Raw genomic sequence first — 18,556 nt, 5'->3', positions numbered from 1 at the left:
TCCCTCTCTTGCTATCCTTGCATTACTCTCTTCATCTCTATCTCTGCATCTCTCTATCCATCCTTCTCTCTATCTCTTTCTCTCCATCCATCTCTCTCTATTTATCCATCCATCCATCGCTCTGTCTATGTATCTCTCACTCCTTCTCTATCCACCTATCTTGCTCTTTCTCCATCCACTTCCCTCTTTATCCAACACTCTCTCTCACTTTCTGTCCATCTCTCTCTCCATCCATCCATCTCTGTCCATCTGTCTTGCATTCTCTCTCTCTAATCATACATCCCTCTCTCTCAATCCATCTTTCTCTCTATCTATCCATCCATCCATTGCTTTCTCTGTCTATCCATCTTTCTCTCCTTCTCTATACATCCACCCCTCACTCTGTTGGCCAACTTGCTCTCTTTCTTTTTATCCTGCCCCCCTCTCTCTCATTCCATCCATCTCTCTCTATTCATTCATTTTTTCCATCCATCTCCCTCTTTTTCCATCCATCTCTCTGTATCTGTCCAGCCATCCATCTTGCAGTCTCTCTAATCATACATCTTTCTCCATGCATTTCTCCATCCCCCTCTCTCCATCCAAATCCCTCTTTCTATTCTTCCCAATCTATATATCCATCATGCTCTCTCTATCTATCCATCTTTTGTCCATCCATCCATCTCTCTCTCCATTCATTTTTCTCTTTTTCTGCACCTCTCTCTCTATCCAATCATCTTTCTTTGTCTATCCATCCATCTTTCTCTATTCCACTTTCTGTCACCATCCATCCATCTCTCCCACTCTCTGTCCATCCCTCTCTATATCCATCCTTTTCTCTCTATCTCTCTCTGGTCATCTATGTACCTCTCACTATCTATCCATCCATCTCTATTTCCTTCCATCTTTTTCTCTCACTACACATCCATCTCTCCCTCTTTCTGTCCACCCATCTCTCTCTCTCTCTCTCTCTCTCTCTCTCTCTCTCTCTCTCTCTCTCTGTCCATCCATTTTTCTCTTTTTATCCATCCATCTCTGTCTCTCTCTGTCACTATCCATTAATCATTCTCTCTCTCCATCCATCCTTCTGTCCATCCATCTCCTCCCCCCACCTCTCTCTCTTTCTCTGTCTCCTGGGTTAGTCTGTAAGTTGTGAATCTCCCTCCCTTTTACTTGAGACCAACCCAGGGAACTCCACACCCCTCTGGGTGTACAGTTCCCGGTGTATTTCTCATCTGTCGATGCTTCAAGGCCCTCCCCCATTCTGGGCCTGGTGAGGCAGTGACCATTCCTCACTTAGGCACAGGGGCTGTGGCCAGGAGTGGGGCAGGAGATGCTGTCCTGAGCTGCAGATGGGGCTGCTTGGGGCCTGGCAGCACAGCAGCATCCTCCAGTGCCAGGGCTGGGTTGTTGCCAGGTCCTCCCTGAGTGACCCAGCGGGGACTGCAAGATCTGACCCCTGCAGCAGGAGCTGCAGCCTGGGCTCAGGGGCTGGGGCTGTAGCAGGGAGCCCAGCCCAGCCCAGCCTGGCCGGCCCCAGCAGCAGAAGCATCAGGTTGCAGGCGGAGGCGGAGCGGGGACAGCCCCGTCGCTGAGTCACAGCCCCAGCCCCAACTGCCTGCAAACGTGGCTCGGCCCCGCAATGAAGCCGATGCAGAAGCTGCTGCAGTTGCCAGCCAGTGCCATGAACCTGGTGAGGTGCCCTCCGGGGGCAGCGGGCGAGGATGCCAAGAGCCCAGTGCTGCCAGCCGAGGGTGGGCAGCAGAGCTGGGACAGCGCCCTGCAAGCCGATGAGCTCCGGCTGCTCAAGGCACCCGAGCAGCAACCAGCCCCAGACAACAGTGCTGGTGCCAATCGGACACAGCCACTACGGTAGGGCAGGCGGTGAGCACCAAACTGTGCCCCTCACCCTGTCAGCGCAGTCCCGCTGGCTGTCTCGGAGCTAGGAAAGTGCTGGGGCTGGGACTGGGGCAGCTGCATGGAGCCATTCGCTGCCCCAAGCCACCCAGTGAGTCCTAGGGAGCAGGACAGTGGCAGAAGCGGGATGAGTGAGAAGAGACTCTTCCCATGGGGCTTCCCCCTGCTCTGCGGCCCTGACCCCTTTGAAAGGGAAAGAAAGGTCCCCCCCGCCCTGCACTGTGCCTGCTTGTAGAGATGCAAACTGCCATCTCCAAGCTCCTCTTCCACTGCCCTGAGGGTGGCACGGGAGTATGCCATAGTCTTCCTGAGACTAGGGGCATCTGCATCAAGGTATGATGAGCATGCTTGTGCTTTGTCTTAGCTGTGGGCACTGGGAGGTACAAGGGCCCTCGTGGACTGGGCTGCTGCTTGTCAGGGGGTGTTGGGCCAGAGGGCTGGACTGCTGGAGGGCGAGTGGTAAGAACCTGCAAAACATTGCCAAGCCCTGACAGGGTACTTGCCAGATCCATGGTGCCGAGTTTGCTGAGGGGCCTGGCCTCTCCTCCTGGCCCATGTCTGGGAGAGCGTAGGGGAAGCGCAGCTATCTGACCCTGGTTCTGGGGATCCCTCCCACCAGCCCTGACCCCCTCACCCCTGTTCTTGTCCAGGTTCCCTGTTGCCTCAAGCTAAGGGGCTACTTTCAGCACCCAGAGTGAAAAGTGCTGGAGCATACCGGCTGCCTTGCAATGACGTCTGTGTCGCTCGCTGAACCAGCATGGGGTTTGGGGCAGGGGAGGAGAGGGCCCTATGAGGGTGAGTTGCTAGAGGCCACAAATACACCCCAGTAGGTAGGGCCTTGCTCAGTTCCAGCCTTGCTGTGTTGCGCTGCCCCTGCCTGCTGAGTGGCTTGATGCCCTGTTGCCTGTGGGCTCTGGCCTCCACGGTGGCACTGGAGAAGCGCTGCAAAGAACCGAGATTCTAGTTTCTGTGGTTTGAGCAGCTCAGGAACCAGTGGGAGTGATTTCATTCAGGCTTTCCCAAATCTGCATCCCTTGAGCATGAAGCAATTCGCTCAGTCTGTGCTCAGGACAGTCCAGATCTAAATGCACTGTTTCCTTCCTTAATACCTCTCTCGCACTTCCCTCAAATGTGAGAGCTGTTCCCACTGCCCCCGAAGTGCTGAGGCAGGGGCGGCCTTGCAGCGGAAGGTGCCTTTCCTTATCCTCATTGCAATCTCCACTGCGGTGTGTTGGTGCTGTGGTCATTAGAGCTGATCTCAGGGTTAAGTTTGTGATTCATGAAGGCCTTGATTTCCACCTGGGTGCGAGTGTCATCCTGTCTAGAAACTTTGATTCTTCTTCCCACAGCTGCGGCTGTTGGCTGAGGGCAAGTGAGACTCGCGGGTATCTGAACCCCAAGTCTCCGGGCTTGGGTCTGCACATATATGCCTGCTGATGGATTTGGGAGTATCTGAAGCCCCAGGCTGAAAGGTCTGGGGTGGAGGATACTTGACAGTTGCAGTGCAAAGCGGCTCCCTGAGCATTGGATGTAAATCAGAGAGGTCCTGCCCTCAAACCCCAAAATAAATACTTCAGATACCTTGAGATTCTGGAACCAGCTCAGACCTACCCATAGCTCTGTTTGATATTTGCTCTTGCTTGGAGGAGAGTCTGGTGCTGTTTTGGAAAACTGCTTGGGATTTCTTTGTTTGTCTTGAAGTAACTTCTGTGCAGTTAGGGAAGCTCATGGGCTAATGCATGTGCAGCGTCTCTTGGAAAGTCACTGTAGGATTTAGCAGACGGTTCTGGCATTTCCATAGGGGCGTGCGTGTTTAACCTACCCTGTGGAATTGAATAGGGCACAACCACACGGCTGCAGAACTCTGCGTGATTTAAGCTGTGCCAGCCAGACTCTCAGCTGCTGCAACTCAGTGTAATCCCATTGAATTCACTTTGCAGATTTGCACCAGGTGAGAATCCAGCCCTTTTGCTTCCCCCTCTATTAAATGCCATTCCTTTGTTCCAGGAGGGAATTGGCCCCTAGCACCTCCAGTGCCATCAATGAGACATCTGAGTGTGGAGAGCCTCCAAGATTGGGCTCCAAACTATGAGGCCAGCTGCTGCCATGTGCTTGGGTCGGATTACTTTTTGTCTGTGCATGTAAAATTGCGATTTATAGCATTTTTTAATTTCTTTTTTTGAAGAAAAGACCTTGTAGAAGATGTTAGATTGGGGCTGGTTTATTTCCAGGTTGAGCTGATTCCCACTAATGTGGCCTAGGCCTGTCCTGCCAAGACTTGGGATCCGCTAGAGAGCTCCTGCTCTCTAGGACAGAGCTGCCCCCCGATGTCTGTGCAGCCAGGCCGCGGGGCCGCGTTCCTGGGGAGGGAGGCTGCTGAGGAGGGCATGGGAGGATGCTCAGCGGGTGCTGTAGTTATGGATCGCTGGAGCTGAGGACCAGCCAGCTCAACCCACAGGTGACTTGCATCCCCCCATGGCCACAGGCTGCTAGACGGAAGGCACCTCATCTGCCGGTCTGTAACCCCAGCCCGCCGCCAGCGGTGGCAATACGCCCGTTAAGGAGAAAGAGCAGAGGCCATGCGAGAAGACCAAGCATTGCGGTTGCTGTGGCAACCGGCCCCGGCCTTCCGGCTCCTTTTCAGGCTGCTGTAAATGAATTCCTGACGGGGCATAAATATTTCACGGGCAGCTGTGGGTTGGGTTCCCTGCCCGAAGCAGGCAGCTCCTCGGCCTCCCGGCCCGGCGACCTTTGGGCAGGGGCTGCCAGGGGTTCAAGTCCGCTCGCGTCCCCTGCCTTTGCTGGGCTGCGGGCTAAGCTGTGGGAGGTCCCGATTTGCTCACTGAGGCCTTGGGCAACCCCCCCTGCCGTGGTGTGGCAGAGACGCACTTCCCCAAAGGACGCTGACCCCCCCTGTGCCTCGAAACCCACCCGTCCCCTGACCTGTCACCGCCCTGGGGTTCACCGCAGCCTTCCCTCCCCCGTCCGTCTGCACCCCACGCAGAGCAAGCTTGTCACAAAACCGGGAGCCCAATCTTTCTGGTGGTTTCAGCTCCCCCTCCCTATTTAGGGAGCAGCTGTCTGAGTGTCCCAGCTCCCAGGTGGGTTTTGGTGGCCGACTCTGGCCCTGAGCTGCGTGTCGGGATTGCGCAGGCCTGAGCTGGGCACGAGCCCCTTTCCCCCGCCCCGCGAACGGGGGAATCGCTGCCTGAGAGCCCTGTAAAACCGATGCCTGTTCTGCGCAGTGAGGGACCCAGCCCTTCCCTTCGCCTCCCTGCCCTCTCCCTTCCTCAGCCATATAAGTTGCTCAAACATCCCCGGGGAGGTTATGAAATGCTTTATTTGCTAGTTCAGTCGGGCTCACAAGGTGAGCCCGGTGCTTGCAGCTGGAAAGCGTCAAGCCGGAAGCTGGTTTACTGCTATCGTGCTTGGCACGGCTGCCATGAGGCGTGACCTGCCTGCGCCACTGATGGCAACGTGAGTGGCTGATATGGGTGGGAGCCCCAGGCTGCTTCTAGCCAAGGCAGGTTCTGCCCAGCGCAGGTGGAGGGTGCGGCGCGTCGGGAGCAGCCGGCTTGGTTCGGCACGTCTCGGGGCTGATGGCCATGCGGGCAGTCTCGTGGGATCGGGGCCCTGTGCTGCGGGGAATCGTGTTGCCCCTGACCTGCGCTGTGCGCCAGCTGTGCTCCAGGCCGTGCGTGTTGGTGGCACCTGGGCTCTTCTGTGTGTGGAGCAACCTGGCATTATACCCTTGAGCTCAATCCATGTACCAGGCCATCGGCCTCCTGCGGGTCTGCTGCACCTGGTGCTCCCAGGCATGAACTCCCATCCGCTCGGACCTGTCGGCTTCAGGTAGCACCTGCTTCCTGCAGTGGGGACGAGTGTCCGTATCTCCCCATCCCTTCGCTACGGTGGCTTCTCCGGGCATATGAGAGGGACCCAGGTCTGTGAGGATCTCCACGTGCTGCTGTGAGGGGCCACCTCTGCATGTCCTTTTGCTTGTCTCTTGATCCTGTGGCTCCGATCCTTTGCTGGGGCATGGATAGTGAAAGTCTTGATGTAGTGTTGCTGGGATGGACAGAGAAAAGCCTTGGGAGCCAGCTTGCTCAGTCCAGATTGTAGGGCTAAGCACTGCCCAGGCTCAGCGGGTTGGAAGGACTGACAGTGCTCAGGCCTGTGCCCCAAAGCGGATGGGGAAGGAGTCCCTTCGAGCTGCTTGGAGCAGGGGGTTGGGAGCTGCTTACAGCCATGAGCCACATGGTTGGAGAGTCCTTCCCTGGTAATCCTTCTGTGAGCTCTTTATCCACAGCAGATAGCGCAGCTCCCAGGCACTGGGTTGTGCCAAGTCACTGCTGTGAGAGGCAGTGACCCCAGGTGTGGCTGGACCCTGGCTGGGGAGTGGGGGGCCTACTGCTCCCAGCTGGGCCCCTCTCATTGCCCTGCAAGAGCTCCCAGGCTGGCGGTGGGAGATAAGCGGCTGTGTGTGTGTGCAGAAGGAGTAGCAAAACTGTAAAAGCTGTGCGGGTTCCAGCCACGTCCCAGAGGCAGGGCGCAGGCTGCAGGAAGAGGTTTCTTTGGGTAAATGTTGTGGCTGGAGCACTGCACCCAGCAGCTGGTTTTCGCAGCCTGCAGTCTGAGCCAGTGCTGGTTTGAGGTTGCAGCAGGCAGTTGGGGTGGAGGTTGGCAGCTCTAGGGGAGATGGGGCCAAGAGCAAAGGTCCCCAAGGACTAGCTCAGAGCTTTATGCTGGGCACGTGACTGCTTCTGGATGAAACGGGGACTGGCAGGAGCCTTCACACCCAGCCCAGGCTGTGGTCCCAGAACTATCCCAGCCTTGTCGAGCCTATTCGTTTCCTGGGAGAAGAGACAGAGCCACGGTCTCTAGTCCCAGGTCTGGACTGTGCAGCCTGGCTGGCTGGGTGTTGTCTGAGCTCCAGATGGAAGAAGGGTTTCGGGCGCAGGCCACAGGGAACGGAGCAGATCAGCCTGACTAGCACACTTCAAGGGCTGAGAACGACAGCTCCTCCGTTCCCAGCTCTACAACAATGTAGCCTCCGTCCTGCCTGCCGGGTGACACAGGGGTGCCAGACACCAGTGTTCAGAATTTGGGAGTTAGGCCCTGGGATTAGGGGAGCGAGTAGCAAATCATGAGAGAGATTTAAAAAAAAAAGAAGAAGAAGAAGAAAAATCCGCTTGGGGATTGTCACTGCCATGGGGCCTCTGTGCCTTCATGACCCATGCAGGCTGTGCTTTCCACCTTCTCCCTGCAGCCCCAAGGGCAGGAAATGTTCTCCTTATGTCCTCTGTAAAAGCAAAGACACTCCCAAGTCACAGGACTCCAGGAGTTGGGGATTTAGTAAAGCCCCAAAAGTCATGAGACTGGGAGTCAGGCCAGGATTGCTGTCTGTGTTGCTGATGACTCTTCTGCACTTCCTCAGACAGCCACTTGTTAGGCCCTCAGCCGGGGATGCTGATCTTCCCCCCCACCCCAGGCAAAGAAGGATCCAGCCCTTCCTGCAGGTACAGAGCACCTCAGATACCATGGGTGGTATCACTGGCTTTCAGAGCCAAGAGGTTCACCTGGGCTGTAGCAAAGCATCCAGACTCTAGGGACCCATCTACCCGCTCTCCCTCAACCCTCCCAGCGTAGGACTGCTTTGAGCATCTGCTACCGCAGGTTTCTCTCTCCTGTCTTCCTGATGTCTGTGTCAATAGTTGGGGCCACAAACTCGGGAATCCACCAAGCTTTGGGACGTGCCAGCGGTGCCCATGCTCCAGCTCAGCTCCCTGGGTCAGACCTGGGTCTCGTATGTTCCAGCAGGCTGGGGTGTGGGTCAGATGGCCTGGCTCTTCAACCCCTAGGAAGCACAGTGTTTCCCTTCTGGTGTTAAGCAACTGATACCAGCCCCCTGGGAAAGCCCTGCCTATCCTGATGGGTCGGGGGTTCCTATGAGGTGGTTAACAGACCTGCATTGGGCAGTGTCCTGCCTCAGTTTCCTCACTGGTGAAAGAAGGTTGCTGCATATCCATTCACTGAGGATGCTTGAGAAAGTGAATACAAATGATTTTTAGAGTGCACTGAAATCCTGAGCTGGGTAGAGATTGTTACCAGCAGCAGTGTGTTGGATGCCCAGGGCTGCAGTTTCTGTGGGATGGCCTGGTGCAGGGAGGACTGGCAGCTACCTGTGCTGGTGCCTGAGGGATCAGCAGGGAGGGTTGGCCCCAGGTGCCTGCCTGGCATCTATAACTCCTTCTTTGAGGGTTCTTCTTGTTTTGCAGGCATGATGACCTGAAGGAGATGCTGGACAGCAACAAGGACTCTCTGAAGCTGGAGGCCATGAAGAGGATTGTCGCTGTGAGTGTCGGGCAGATGGGCTAGAACCACAGAGCATGGCATAAGGCCCCAGGTGCCAGGAGCTGCTGAGTTGCTCAGTGACTGCTCAGTTGCAGGGTTGCTCAGTGACTGTACAGGCAGGCTTCTGTGCCTCCATTCCCCCTACATGTGGGGTTGGCCTCCCAGACCCCTAATTACCATGTGGACACTGCAAGGGTGAAACTGTCCCACCAGTGTCAGTAATTAGCACTGATTGAGCACTGAACTAAGAGAGGTGAGTTAGCCCCCACTCCTGCATGAACCATCCCCTCCATTTTGCAGATGGGGAAACTGAGTCACAGTAGGGAGAAGGGAGATTGTATTTGCTGGCAATCTACCAGGAAGTTGTGTCAGTGCCTGGAGTAGATCCAGGGCCCTCCTGCTTCCTTGTCTCATGCCTGTTCCCCCAGACCTTGCTGCCCTGTTGGCCTTCCCTCTGCATCAGAAACCACCCTCCCCTCCCATTCACCAGTGTGGTCAGGTCCAGCATCTCCAGCTTCAGCTCTTTGGCTGGCCACTGCCTGTGCTATGTGGGTCAGAGCTGATCAGGCATCTGTTGTCCTTCTGCTTGTCTTAGGAGAGGCTGAGAGTCGTCACACTGCTGCTGTTGTGACGTGTTTCAGTTGTGCCTGGGACCAAGGTGTAGATCAGAGCCCCACTGTGCTAGGGACTGTGACCCACCCCCCCCCCAGTAGTCGAGGAGGGATTCCACTTTCTCACCCAGGTGGTGGAAACCAATGGATTTGCAGCCCAAGATTGTGGATTTCTCCCCATGCTGTGGTTTAATTGAATCTCTGACGTGCTCTGAGCCAGCTACACCCCTGCATCCAGGCTGTGCCTTCACGCTCTCCCCTCCCTTCTCTGCAGATGATCGCCCGGGGGAAGAACGCGTCTGACCTCTTTCCAGCTGTTGTAAAAAATGTGGCTTGCAAGAATATCGAGGTAGGCAGCTCCTTGGGCATCGTGGTGTTATCTGCCAGCGGGGCAGTGTCCAAAGGGACCAGTGCCTGCTGGGTGGTTGCTGGTATGCTGCATGGGGTCTGAAGCTGCTGAGATTCTGGGACAACCCCTTCTTGGGGGAAGCAGCAGACTGCTCTGAGATTTTGTGTGGCTTCTTACTCTCAGCTGGTGGGATCTTCTGTCTCATTCTCCCCCTTGCTTGCTGGGTGAAACAGTGGACTTGCCTGGAGGAGGGCTATGGGACAATGCATCACAAGACAGGGCAGTAAATTGGCCAAGCTGGATTCCATGGGACTGTGTAGAGTTGAGTTCTAACCTGGGGCCATAGCAGGCCCAGACTCTGTCCCAAACATGGCAACACAACAGAGGATTCTGGGAGAAGGAATAAAACTCATTTACTGCCCCCCCTCCCAGCCCTGCCAAACTGAGCAAACTCATTCCAGCCTCTGAAACTACACTCCTTTCTGCCCACCCCCCCTCCATATACATACACAGATGCTGAGAGCTAGGACTTCTTTTGACCAGTGAAAAAGGAGCAGACACACAGCACATAGCCCTGTACTTTGTAACATGATAGAGTTCAGGGTAGGGTGACCCTGGGGGAAAACAACAGTAAAAATACACCGGTGAAAATTAGTGGTATAGGTGTTGTGTGTCTGCAGTTATTCTGGGGTAACCCTGGGCTCAGTGCAGACTGTCTCCTAGCAGCAGCTTTGCCATCCAGTGGCAAGCAACTGTAACAGCCAGTCCTGCCAGAAAGTGCTGACACTGCTTCCTATCCCAGTGGAACTGAGATCAGTGGAGAACTATTTTACTACAGCAGTGCCAACATGTTGCATGTCCAGGCCCTGAATCCAGCAGCAGGGACAGTCGCCTCTCTCAATCAGTGCCCATGGGGGCTGGGCACCCTGTGGGGGAGGCTGGAGTGATGGGGCAGGGGAGTGCCTGAGGGTGGCAGGTGCTCAGAGCCTGGCTGAGTAAGGACCTATCTCTGCCTGGCAGGTGAAGAAGCTGGTGTATGTCTACCTGGTGCGATACGCAGAGGAACAGCAGGACCTGGCCTTGCTCTCCATCTCCACCTTCCAGCGGGGACTAAAGGTTAGGTGCTGCAGTCTGCTGTCAGGGAGAGGGCGGGGGTGGGAGTTTGAGTGTGTTATCTTTTGGGTGTTGTGAGGGCTGGCAGTGGGTGTTGCCTCCAAGCTCCTGATCATCTTTCAGAAGTGGCAGAAATAGATCCCTCTCTGTTGGTGATAGCAGCTGGTGTCCATCTCACTGTTGGTTGGGCTTTTTGTGAGAAGATTTGTTAGCTAAACCAGGGGCAGGAAAACACAGGGCTCTGCCCTATTGCTTGGGACAGCCCTTGCTGGCATGAAAGGGCTTCTGTACATTCATGTTCTTTCTCTCTATCAGTCTGGCAGCCTGGTTGAGACCATGCTTAGGGCTTCTAGACAAAGCCAAACCTCTCAGACCACAGAGCCTGACCACGCATCTCTCAGAACCTCCTGGGCTGAGAGGTGCTGCCCACAGAGCAAGCCTCAGGCAGGTTTCCTAAAATCCTCATCTCCTGACCTCACGTCTCCTCTGGTCCCTCTCTCCACCCCCATCCCACACAGTGCCAGTGCCAGCCTAGTAGAACCTGCTGCCACCTTTGCCCTTTGCACAGGCTGGCACAGACTCTGCCCTCCCTGCCTCCCCACAGTGCAGCCAAATGAGAAAGGAGGATGTGAGTGCTGGGCAATGTGCTATGACCCCAACCCCCCTGGCACTGGCTTGGGTAGTGTGCACAGGCATGTTCTGTCCAGTGCCCAATCCCAGCAGGTGCTTCTGGTCTTTCTCACTCCCCTGCCAGTATCTGCTCAGTGCTCAGCTTACAGCTCCAGTTCCTCCTCAAGATACAGGTCAGTCAGGATGGAGGAAGAGATGCATAGAGAGGCTGGAAACATGAGGCTGGAACCAGAGCTGGTGTGATAACTCTGTGGCCTGGGATAGGGGTGGATGTGTGGAGGGGAAAGGCCTGTGAGGCCTCTTAGAAGCCCACACTATATTTGGGACTTGGAACTTTATCGATTTCATAGACATTAGGGCTGGAAGGGACCTCAGAAAATCATCGAGCCCAGCCCCCCGCCTGAAGGCAGGAAGTCATTTGGGGTCGTAGGATCCCAGCAAGATCAGCATCCAATTTTTTCCTGAAAGTATTCAATGTAGGTGCTTGAACCACCTCCATTGGCAGGCTATTCCAGACCTTGGGGGCTTGGACAGTTAAAAAAAATTCTTCCTTATGTCCATCCTGAAATGGACTTACAGTAGTTTTATAACTGTTCAACCTTGTCATCCCTTGGGGCGCTCTGGTGAACAAACATTCCCCCAAATACTGGTGGTCACCCCTGATAAACTTATAGGTGGCCATCAGATCACCCCTGAGCCTGCGCTTTTCCAGGCTAAAGAGCCCCATAGCTCTCAGCCTGTCGTCGTAAGGTCTGTTTTCCTGACCTCTGATCATGTGCGTGACTCTTCTCTGGACTCTCTCAAGCTTCTCCACATCCTTTTTGAATTGTGGAGCCCAAAACTGGATGCAGTACTCCAGCTGCGGCCTCACCAAGGCTGAATACAACAGGAGAATGACATCCCGGGATTTGCTTGAGAAGCATCTATGGATGCAAGCCAGCGTTTTGCTCGCTTTACTAGCCACAGCATCACGTTGAAGGCTCATGTTCATCTTGTGGTCAATGATGACCCCCAAGTCTCTTTCTTCCGTAGTGCTAGCCAGCGTAGCACAGCCTACAAGGATGCTGCAAGTTTTTCCTCCCAAGGTGGAGAACCTTGCATTTTTCAGTGTTCAACACCATCAGGTTCTCATCCACCCACTTGCTGAGCCTGTCCAGGTCAGCCTGGATCACCCTCCTGTCTTCTGCTGTGGACACTTTGCCCCAAAGTTTGGTGTCATTGGCAAACGTGGCCAGTCCGCTTCTGACTCCAATGTCCACATCATTAATGAAGATGTTGAACAATATGGGTCCAAGGACAGAGCCTTGGGGGACCACTGGTCACAGGGCACCATGACAATTGACTTCCGTCAACCACCACCCTCTGGTTCCGGCCACAGAACCAATTTCCCAGCCAGCGGATCATGGTGGACCCAAGGCCACAGTTAGCCAGTTTCACCGAGAGGTGATCGTGGGATACCCGATCGAAGGCTTTTTTGAAGTCAAGATATATGACATCGATCTCTTCTCCCTTGTCCAGGTAATAGGTCCCCTGGTCGTAAAAGGAAATGAGATTGGTCAAGCACGACCTACCCGCAACAAACCCATGCTGGCTATCCCTCAGGATGTTGGTGTTGGCCAGTCCATTAAGGATGGCCTCTTTAATAAACTTTTCTAAGGCCTTCCCCACGATAGAGGTCAGGCTGATGGGCCTATAGTTTGCCTATAGGACTTGGTCACTTGAAAACTGATAGGGGAAGCCCCTGCTGGGCCCTGTCAAGGTTGCTCTAGGCATGTGCCAGTCTGGGTCTGTGGCACTGGATATGGAGCAAGAAGGCCCAGGGTGTGGCCTGGCAGAGAGCCTGCTGCACCCTGGGTCCTCTTTTGAGGCAGGGGCCCAAGTGCAGACTGGAGGGTTTTGGGGCCAGAGTTGGAGAAGAGCAGGTGGTGGCACAGCCAACTCGAGAGTGAGGGGCATGCCCCACGCTGGCTGACCACCTGCTGCCCCACCCTTTTCCAGAGGCTCCTGGTAGAGATGCCTGTGTAGGCCAGGAGGAGCCCTGGCTGGCCAGCCCCAGCCCTGTTGTGGCAAAGCTGTGGGAAGGCCTAGGTTTGGCTCTGATCTTGGGAAGCCCCTAGGGGATAGGGACTGAAGGATCTGGTGCTGGGTGCATGTGCCAGGCAGCATAGAAGTCTGCTGTGCCCAGGAGCTGCCCCAAGCACTGGGGTGGTTCTGGTTTTCCTCTCTCTACACCCTCCGGGGCTGCTGGAGTTAGTCCCAGTGATGCTGAACTCAGCAGGCTCAGCACCCTGGCAGTCAGGACTGGTGGGGCTGGGTGTCAGTGTCAATGAGAAGGGAGTTGCATCTCATAGGGAATCCACTGCTGCTCCAGAGAGCAAAGCAGAGCCCCCTTCCTCCCAGCACAAGCATGTGAGCTTCTCTCCTGCACCCATGGGTGCTGAGAACCCCCCGGACTGTCCCCATGTTGTCCCCCTCTCTGCAGGATCCCAACCAGCTGATCAGAGCCAGTGCCCTGCGGGTCCTGTCCAGCATCCGTGTGCCCATCATCGTGCCCATCATGATGCTGGCCATCAAGGAGGCGGCATCGGACATGTCCCCATATGTGCGCAAGACTGCTGCTCACGCCATCCCCAAGCTGTACAGGTAACAGCCCCTGCAGCCCTCGCCTCACCTTTCCTGCAGCCCTTTGCACCACAACCAAGGCAGGAAGCTAGGACTGCCACACCTGACTGGGCACCATCTGTACCCCCTCTGTGCCCTTAGGAGGGTGCAGCAGATCCCCTCAGAGACCAGTCATCCTGGCCAGGATTGTGATTCCAGAGCTATCCTGCTTTGTGCATGAAGGGGCCATGGGTATGTGAGCCTGGGCACTTCCTACAACCCCCACTCACTGCCCAGCTGCCAAGGGAACCCAGTTAGCCACTGCCATACCTCCACCCTCTCCTGGACCACTGTGGGTTGCCTCCAGCTCCCTGGGCAGGGACTGCAAGCCCCAGGAGGGTGTGAGGTTCCTTCCCAAGCACAGATGGTACCAAGGAAATCCACAGCAACTGGAAATGAGACCCACAGCCTGGCAACACCAAGTGCTGAGGAGTGTCAGGCAAAGCATTGGCTCCCCAGATGAAGCCTGTACAGTAACCAACAAGCCATCAGGGCCCTACTGATATGTGGCTAAGCATCTCAGTGCCTAGAAGGCACTATGGTGGGGCAGCTGAGGTTTAGGGTGTGTGTGGGGCAGGGGGTGGTGATGTTCTTGCTTTTACAATACTTCCTTTTTCATAAGAATTTTGGAAGGATTTCCTTAAACTTCCATTTTCAGGGGCTGTGCCATTGCACACTTCATGACTTTGATGGCTTGAGATGCAGATTGCTGGGCACAGGGCAGGACTCCCTGGGCTGGGCTGGGGTGGATGACTGCTCTGGTTGCTTCTGGTCATTAAAAGCAATGGATCAGTAAACATTTCCCCGGACTGGCCTTATGCACTCTGCAGCCAGGGAAGTAACTAGCAAGGACCTGGCTGTAGTCAGCTCTGTGCCTGGCTAGGGTCACATGGCAGGAGCAATGTAGCAGCTGGACAAAAAGTGCAAAGTCAACTTAGTTCTTGAGTTTGGACTCCACAGACATTACCAAGGGGTCATGATTGGTCAGACGCAGGAGTGACACTATTGGGCAGGCCAGACTGGAGCTGCTCCAGACTGGAGGCAAAGGGTTCACATGGATTGGAGGCAGGCAGGGGCAAGGTGGAGCAGTAGGGTAGGGGAGAAAAGCAAGACCTACTATTTGGTCTGGGGTATACGCCTGCACATATCTCCCTGGGTAAATATTTGACCCCTGTATATGGCTGGAAGAAATGGAGCCCTTGAGCAGTTACCCGGGGGGGGGGTGACTTTTTGCCACAGAACCCTCATGCCCCTGGCATCAAGTGCTGTGCTCTTCCCATTAGCAGATGCAAAGGTAAAAAAAACATCTCTCTACTGTTCCCATTTTGCTAGAGGGAGCTGGGACCACTCTGCCGTGTGTTATAACTTATAGGCCCTGCACTCCATCAACTGATGGAGATTCCCCTCACAGGCACCTGCACTTGGGGAGTAGCTGGGTGTGATACCTGAGGTCTGTCAAAAAGTCCATGAAGGCAATGCCAGCCCCATACCCCTGCCTGCTTTGGCTCAAGGTGGGGAGGGCTTTGGCAGTCCCCTACAGCAGAAGTTTCCAACGACTGAGCTGTGGCCCAGTACCGGGCCATGAGGGGTTGGCTGCCAGGTTGTGGCACAAGCCGGGCCGGGGGACAGCCCCAGGAGGGAGGAGGCTGGCTCTGCTGCTCCCATGCCAGTTCGCAGCATAAAAACATGGTGGGAACCACTGCCCTGCAGCAGTTCCCTACTGCTGCTGTCAGCATCCTGCTTGGCTTATTCTCGCTCACTCTCTCATGCAGCCTGGACTCGGACCAGAAGGACCAGCTGATTGAGGTGATTGAGAAGCTGCTAGCAGATAAGACCACGGTGAGTGGGACAGCCCTGGGGAACCCTGTGTGGAGCGGAGCTGCATTATTAAAGGAGTCTCTAATACAACCCTCTCTTCAGGCTGACATCTCCAGGCTGCCTAAGAGGTTGACCTGACCTGGGCTCTAGCTTCACGAAGGACCCAGTTCTCTGTCCCCCTGGGGGCCACTACCTTATTTCATTATCAGCAAGTTCCCAACCTGGCACCCTACTGTCCCATCAGCAGTGCCCTCAAAGCTAGGATTCCTCCCAGGGCCTGGCCCTGGCCCTGGGGCTTCTTCCTTCATCTCAGGGCCGTGAGGGAGCCTCCCTAGAGACTGGTAGGGAGGGCCAGCTGTTGGAAAACACAAGCAGGGCCCTGGTAATGCAACTCCTGCTGCTGCCACCCCTCTGCCCACCCCACTTCCTTTGCCATCTCTCTGTCTCTCTCCACACCCCCTTCCTGGCTCCAGCTGGTGGCAGGCAGTGTGGTGATGGCCTTTGAGGAGGTCTGCCCTGAGCGGATCGACTTGATCCACAAGAACTACCGGAAGCTGTGCAACCTGCTGATTGATGTGGAGGAGTGGGGCCAGGTGGTGATCATCAACATGCTGACCCGCTATGCCCGCACCCAGTTCCTCAGCCCCAACCAGAATGTGAGTGTGGGCTGTGGGAGAGGTAACCAATGAACACAGAGCTAAGGGGACAGGGAAGGAGTCTGGGACTGGGACAGGGGCTCAAGGAGGGAGGGGACTTATGCCAGGTGTCACAGGCACAGCATGCCCACCCCCTCTTCATGAGTTCTGGGCTTGAGGTCATGTCCAGTCTGTGGTTCCTGAGCTGCATACAGGTCCCCATGCCCTTTGGCCCCTTGCTCCTTGCTGGCTCTCAGCAAGTCTGAGCTCAGACTGGAAATTGGATGCACATTTTAATCTGGGAGAACTGTTTGCTACTGGAACAGCTCCCTGGGAGAAGGAGAGGAGAGGCCAGCACCACTGGGAGTCTTTCAGTCAAGGCTCAGTGTCCTTTGAAAGATATGCCCCAGCCTGGCTGTGTGGACTTGTGCAGGGGGAGGCTGGGCAGTTGGTCAGACTACAGTGGTGATTCCCCACCTGTTGGAGGTTAATGGCCTTGACATTGCTGCATTGCTCAGACACCTGTGCTGGGCCCCTTTGGGGCCACCCGGGCTGGAGTGCATTGCCAGTAAAGCCTCATAGGACTAGCCAGTGGCAGCCAAGGGGCTGAGAGTCTCGGGCAGCTCTGTAGTTGCTCCAGTGCTGCATTGGGAAGAGGCTGGAGTGTAGTTATGAAGGTGCAGTGGTCCCTGGCAGCCTGGCATTGCTAGAGGACAACGGAGCCATGGCTGCACCCATGTACCCTTGGCTACACCCCCAATGCCGGGGCCATGAAGTAGAACCAGCTATGCTACAGATCCCCAGATGAGGAGTGTTGCTGGCTCTCCAGTCACCAGAGTGAGGGTTGGGCATTTTGCCACTTATTCTGTAGCCACCTGAAAGGCCATGGTCACTGTTATGAGGAGCTGAGGACACTAGCAGGAGCCTACCCCTTGCCAGCAGGGGATGGGGCACAAGTAGGCAGGAGCAGTATTAGGTGGGGTATGTCTCTAAGGGTCAGTGCTCTTTGTCACCTTCCCCCCATTGCTTTTTCAGGGCAGACAGCAGCAGTGGGTTGGGAGGGTGGAGGAAGTTGCACAGGGGCTGCAGGAGGGTAGCCTGTGCACAAGGAGGTTCCTGTGTGACAAGGGGGTCCCTAGCAGAGCAGATGGGTGAGGGGGTCTAAAAGGAGGGGGCGTGGCTTTGGGAGGGGCTAGGGGCTTTGGGAGGGGCTCTGAGGTGGACCTAACACCTCATGCTGCTCCCTGTGCTTACAGGAATCCCTGCTGGAGGAGAATGCGGAGAAGGCCTTCTACGGCTCTGATGAGGAGGATGCCAAGGATGACAAGACAGAGACCGCCTCCCTGGTGAAGCGCAAGCCCTACGTCATGGACCCTGACCACCGCCTGCTGCTGCGCAATACCAAGCCCCTGTTGCAGAGCCGCAATGCTGCTGTGAGCACCCCCCTACCAGCCCACCACAGCCTCCCCTGAGCGCTCCATGCTGGGCCTGCTTGTGGCACCCTTAACTGCTCCTGAGCAGCAAGGGAAGATGCCTGTGACCTGAGATGCACGCACGAATGTATGCACACACACTCTGAGAGCATTGGGAGCTTCTGAACCCCCTGTCTGTCTGTCTGTTTATGTACAGGCTTAACTGGTAATGGGACTTTGACAAGCAGCTCTGGGATGTCAGCTGCCCCTGGAAGCAGGGGATTCTTACCCAGAGACTGGATTGTCCACCTCTGCTCTCTCTTCTCCCAGTGACCCTCCCCCCTCTCCCTGCAGGTGGTCATGGCTGTAGCTCAGCTCTACTTCCACCTGGCACCCAAGGCAGAGGTCGGAGTCATTGCCAAGGCACTAGTGCGTCTCCTGAGGAGTCACAGGTTGGCAGACACCACAGCCTCCCCTCTTTTTTTACCCTCATCACCTGCTTGGCTCTTGTCTCCACATCCCCCATCCTCCTCACAAGTAATCTCCTGGGAATTCAGAAGCAGAGTTCTTTTGCTATGTGTGAGTGACATATCCAGGCTAGAGCTGGCACAGCAAGGCAGAGCTCTCATGCTGACTCCCCCTGGCAGCCTGATCTGGTGGATCTCATTAGTGCAGTACCAGGAGCACAGAGAGCTTCTGAGATTAAACCTAGATGCAGCCCATTTTAGAAGGAATCTCAGGCCTATTTCAGTAGCAATGGTGGAAGTTTGTCTTGGATCAAGTCAAGCTGAGGAGCTGTTAGGAATGCCATTGGCCCACAGAGTGTCTGGTGTTTGGATTCCAGCTCCTGGCCTGGGTGCTAGGGACAGGAGGGAGATGGGGACAGACCTGCCCTCCTTCCTGTAAGAACAGCCTATTGCATGCATTCCCTTGGCTATTCCCCTCATCCCTGACCAGCTGACTGCTCTTCTCTTCTCCCCTGTAGTGAGGTGCAGTATGTGGTGCTGCAGAACGTGGCCACAATGTCCATTAAGCGGAGGGTGAGTGTCCAGTTCTGCCTCCCCCCCCCCCCCCCCCCCC

General features: G+C 55.6%; 1 protein-coding gene across 3 annotated transcripts in view; it reads left to right on the top strand.

The window, feature by feature from the left end:
- AP3B2 (adaptor related protein complex 3 subunit beta 2) overlaps positions 1-18,556 on the top strand; it is a 54,469-nt gene that overhangs the window by 12,548 nt on the left and 23,365 nt on the right. For 2 of the 3 annotated variants that reach the window (XM_006035857.2, XM_014525800.2), the window contains exons 2-10: positions 8,172-8,247; positions 9,133-9,207; positions 10,228-10,323; positions 13,433-13,593; positions 15,384-15,450; positions 15,903-16,085; positions 17,321-17,497; positions 17,831-17,928; positions 18,462-18,516. In XM_006035857.2, coding sequence (XP_006035919.1) covers positions 8,172-8,247; positions 9,133-9,207; positions 10,228-10,323; positions 13,433-13,593; positions 15,384-15,450; positions 15,903-16,085; positions 17,321-17,497; positions 17,831-17,928; positions 18,462-18,516 — 988 coding nt within the window. Of the gene's footprint in view, positions 1-1,618; positions 1,849-8,171; positions 8,248-9,132; positions 9,208-10,227; positions 10,324-13,432; positions 13,594-15,383; positions 15,451-15,902; positions 16,086-17,320; positions 17,498-17,830; positions 17,929-18,461; positions 18,517-18,556 lie in introns of those variants that run through there. The other variant, XM_025192022.1, reaches the window with a different exon arrangement.

This window comes from Alligator sinensis, unplaced genomic scaffold (genome assembly GCF_000455745.1).
Source record: "Alligator sinensis unplaced genomic scaffold, ASM45574v1 scaffold900_1, whole genome shotgun sequence".
Taxonomy (NCBI): Eukaryota; Metazoa; Chordata; order Crocodylia; family Alligatoridae; genus Alligator; species Alligator sinensis.
This window is presented reverse-complemented; position numbering and strand designations above follow the sequence as displayed.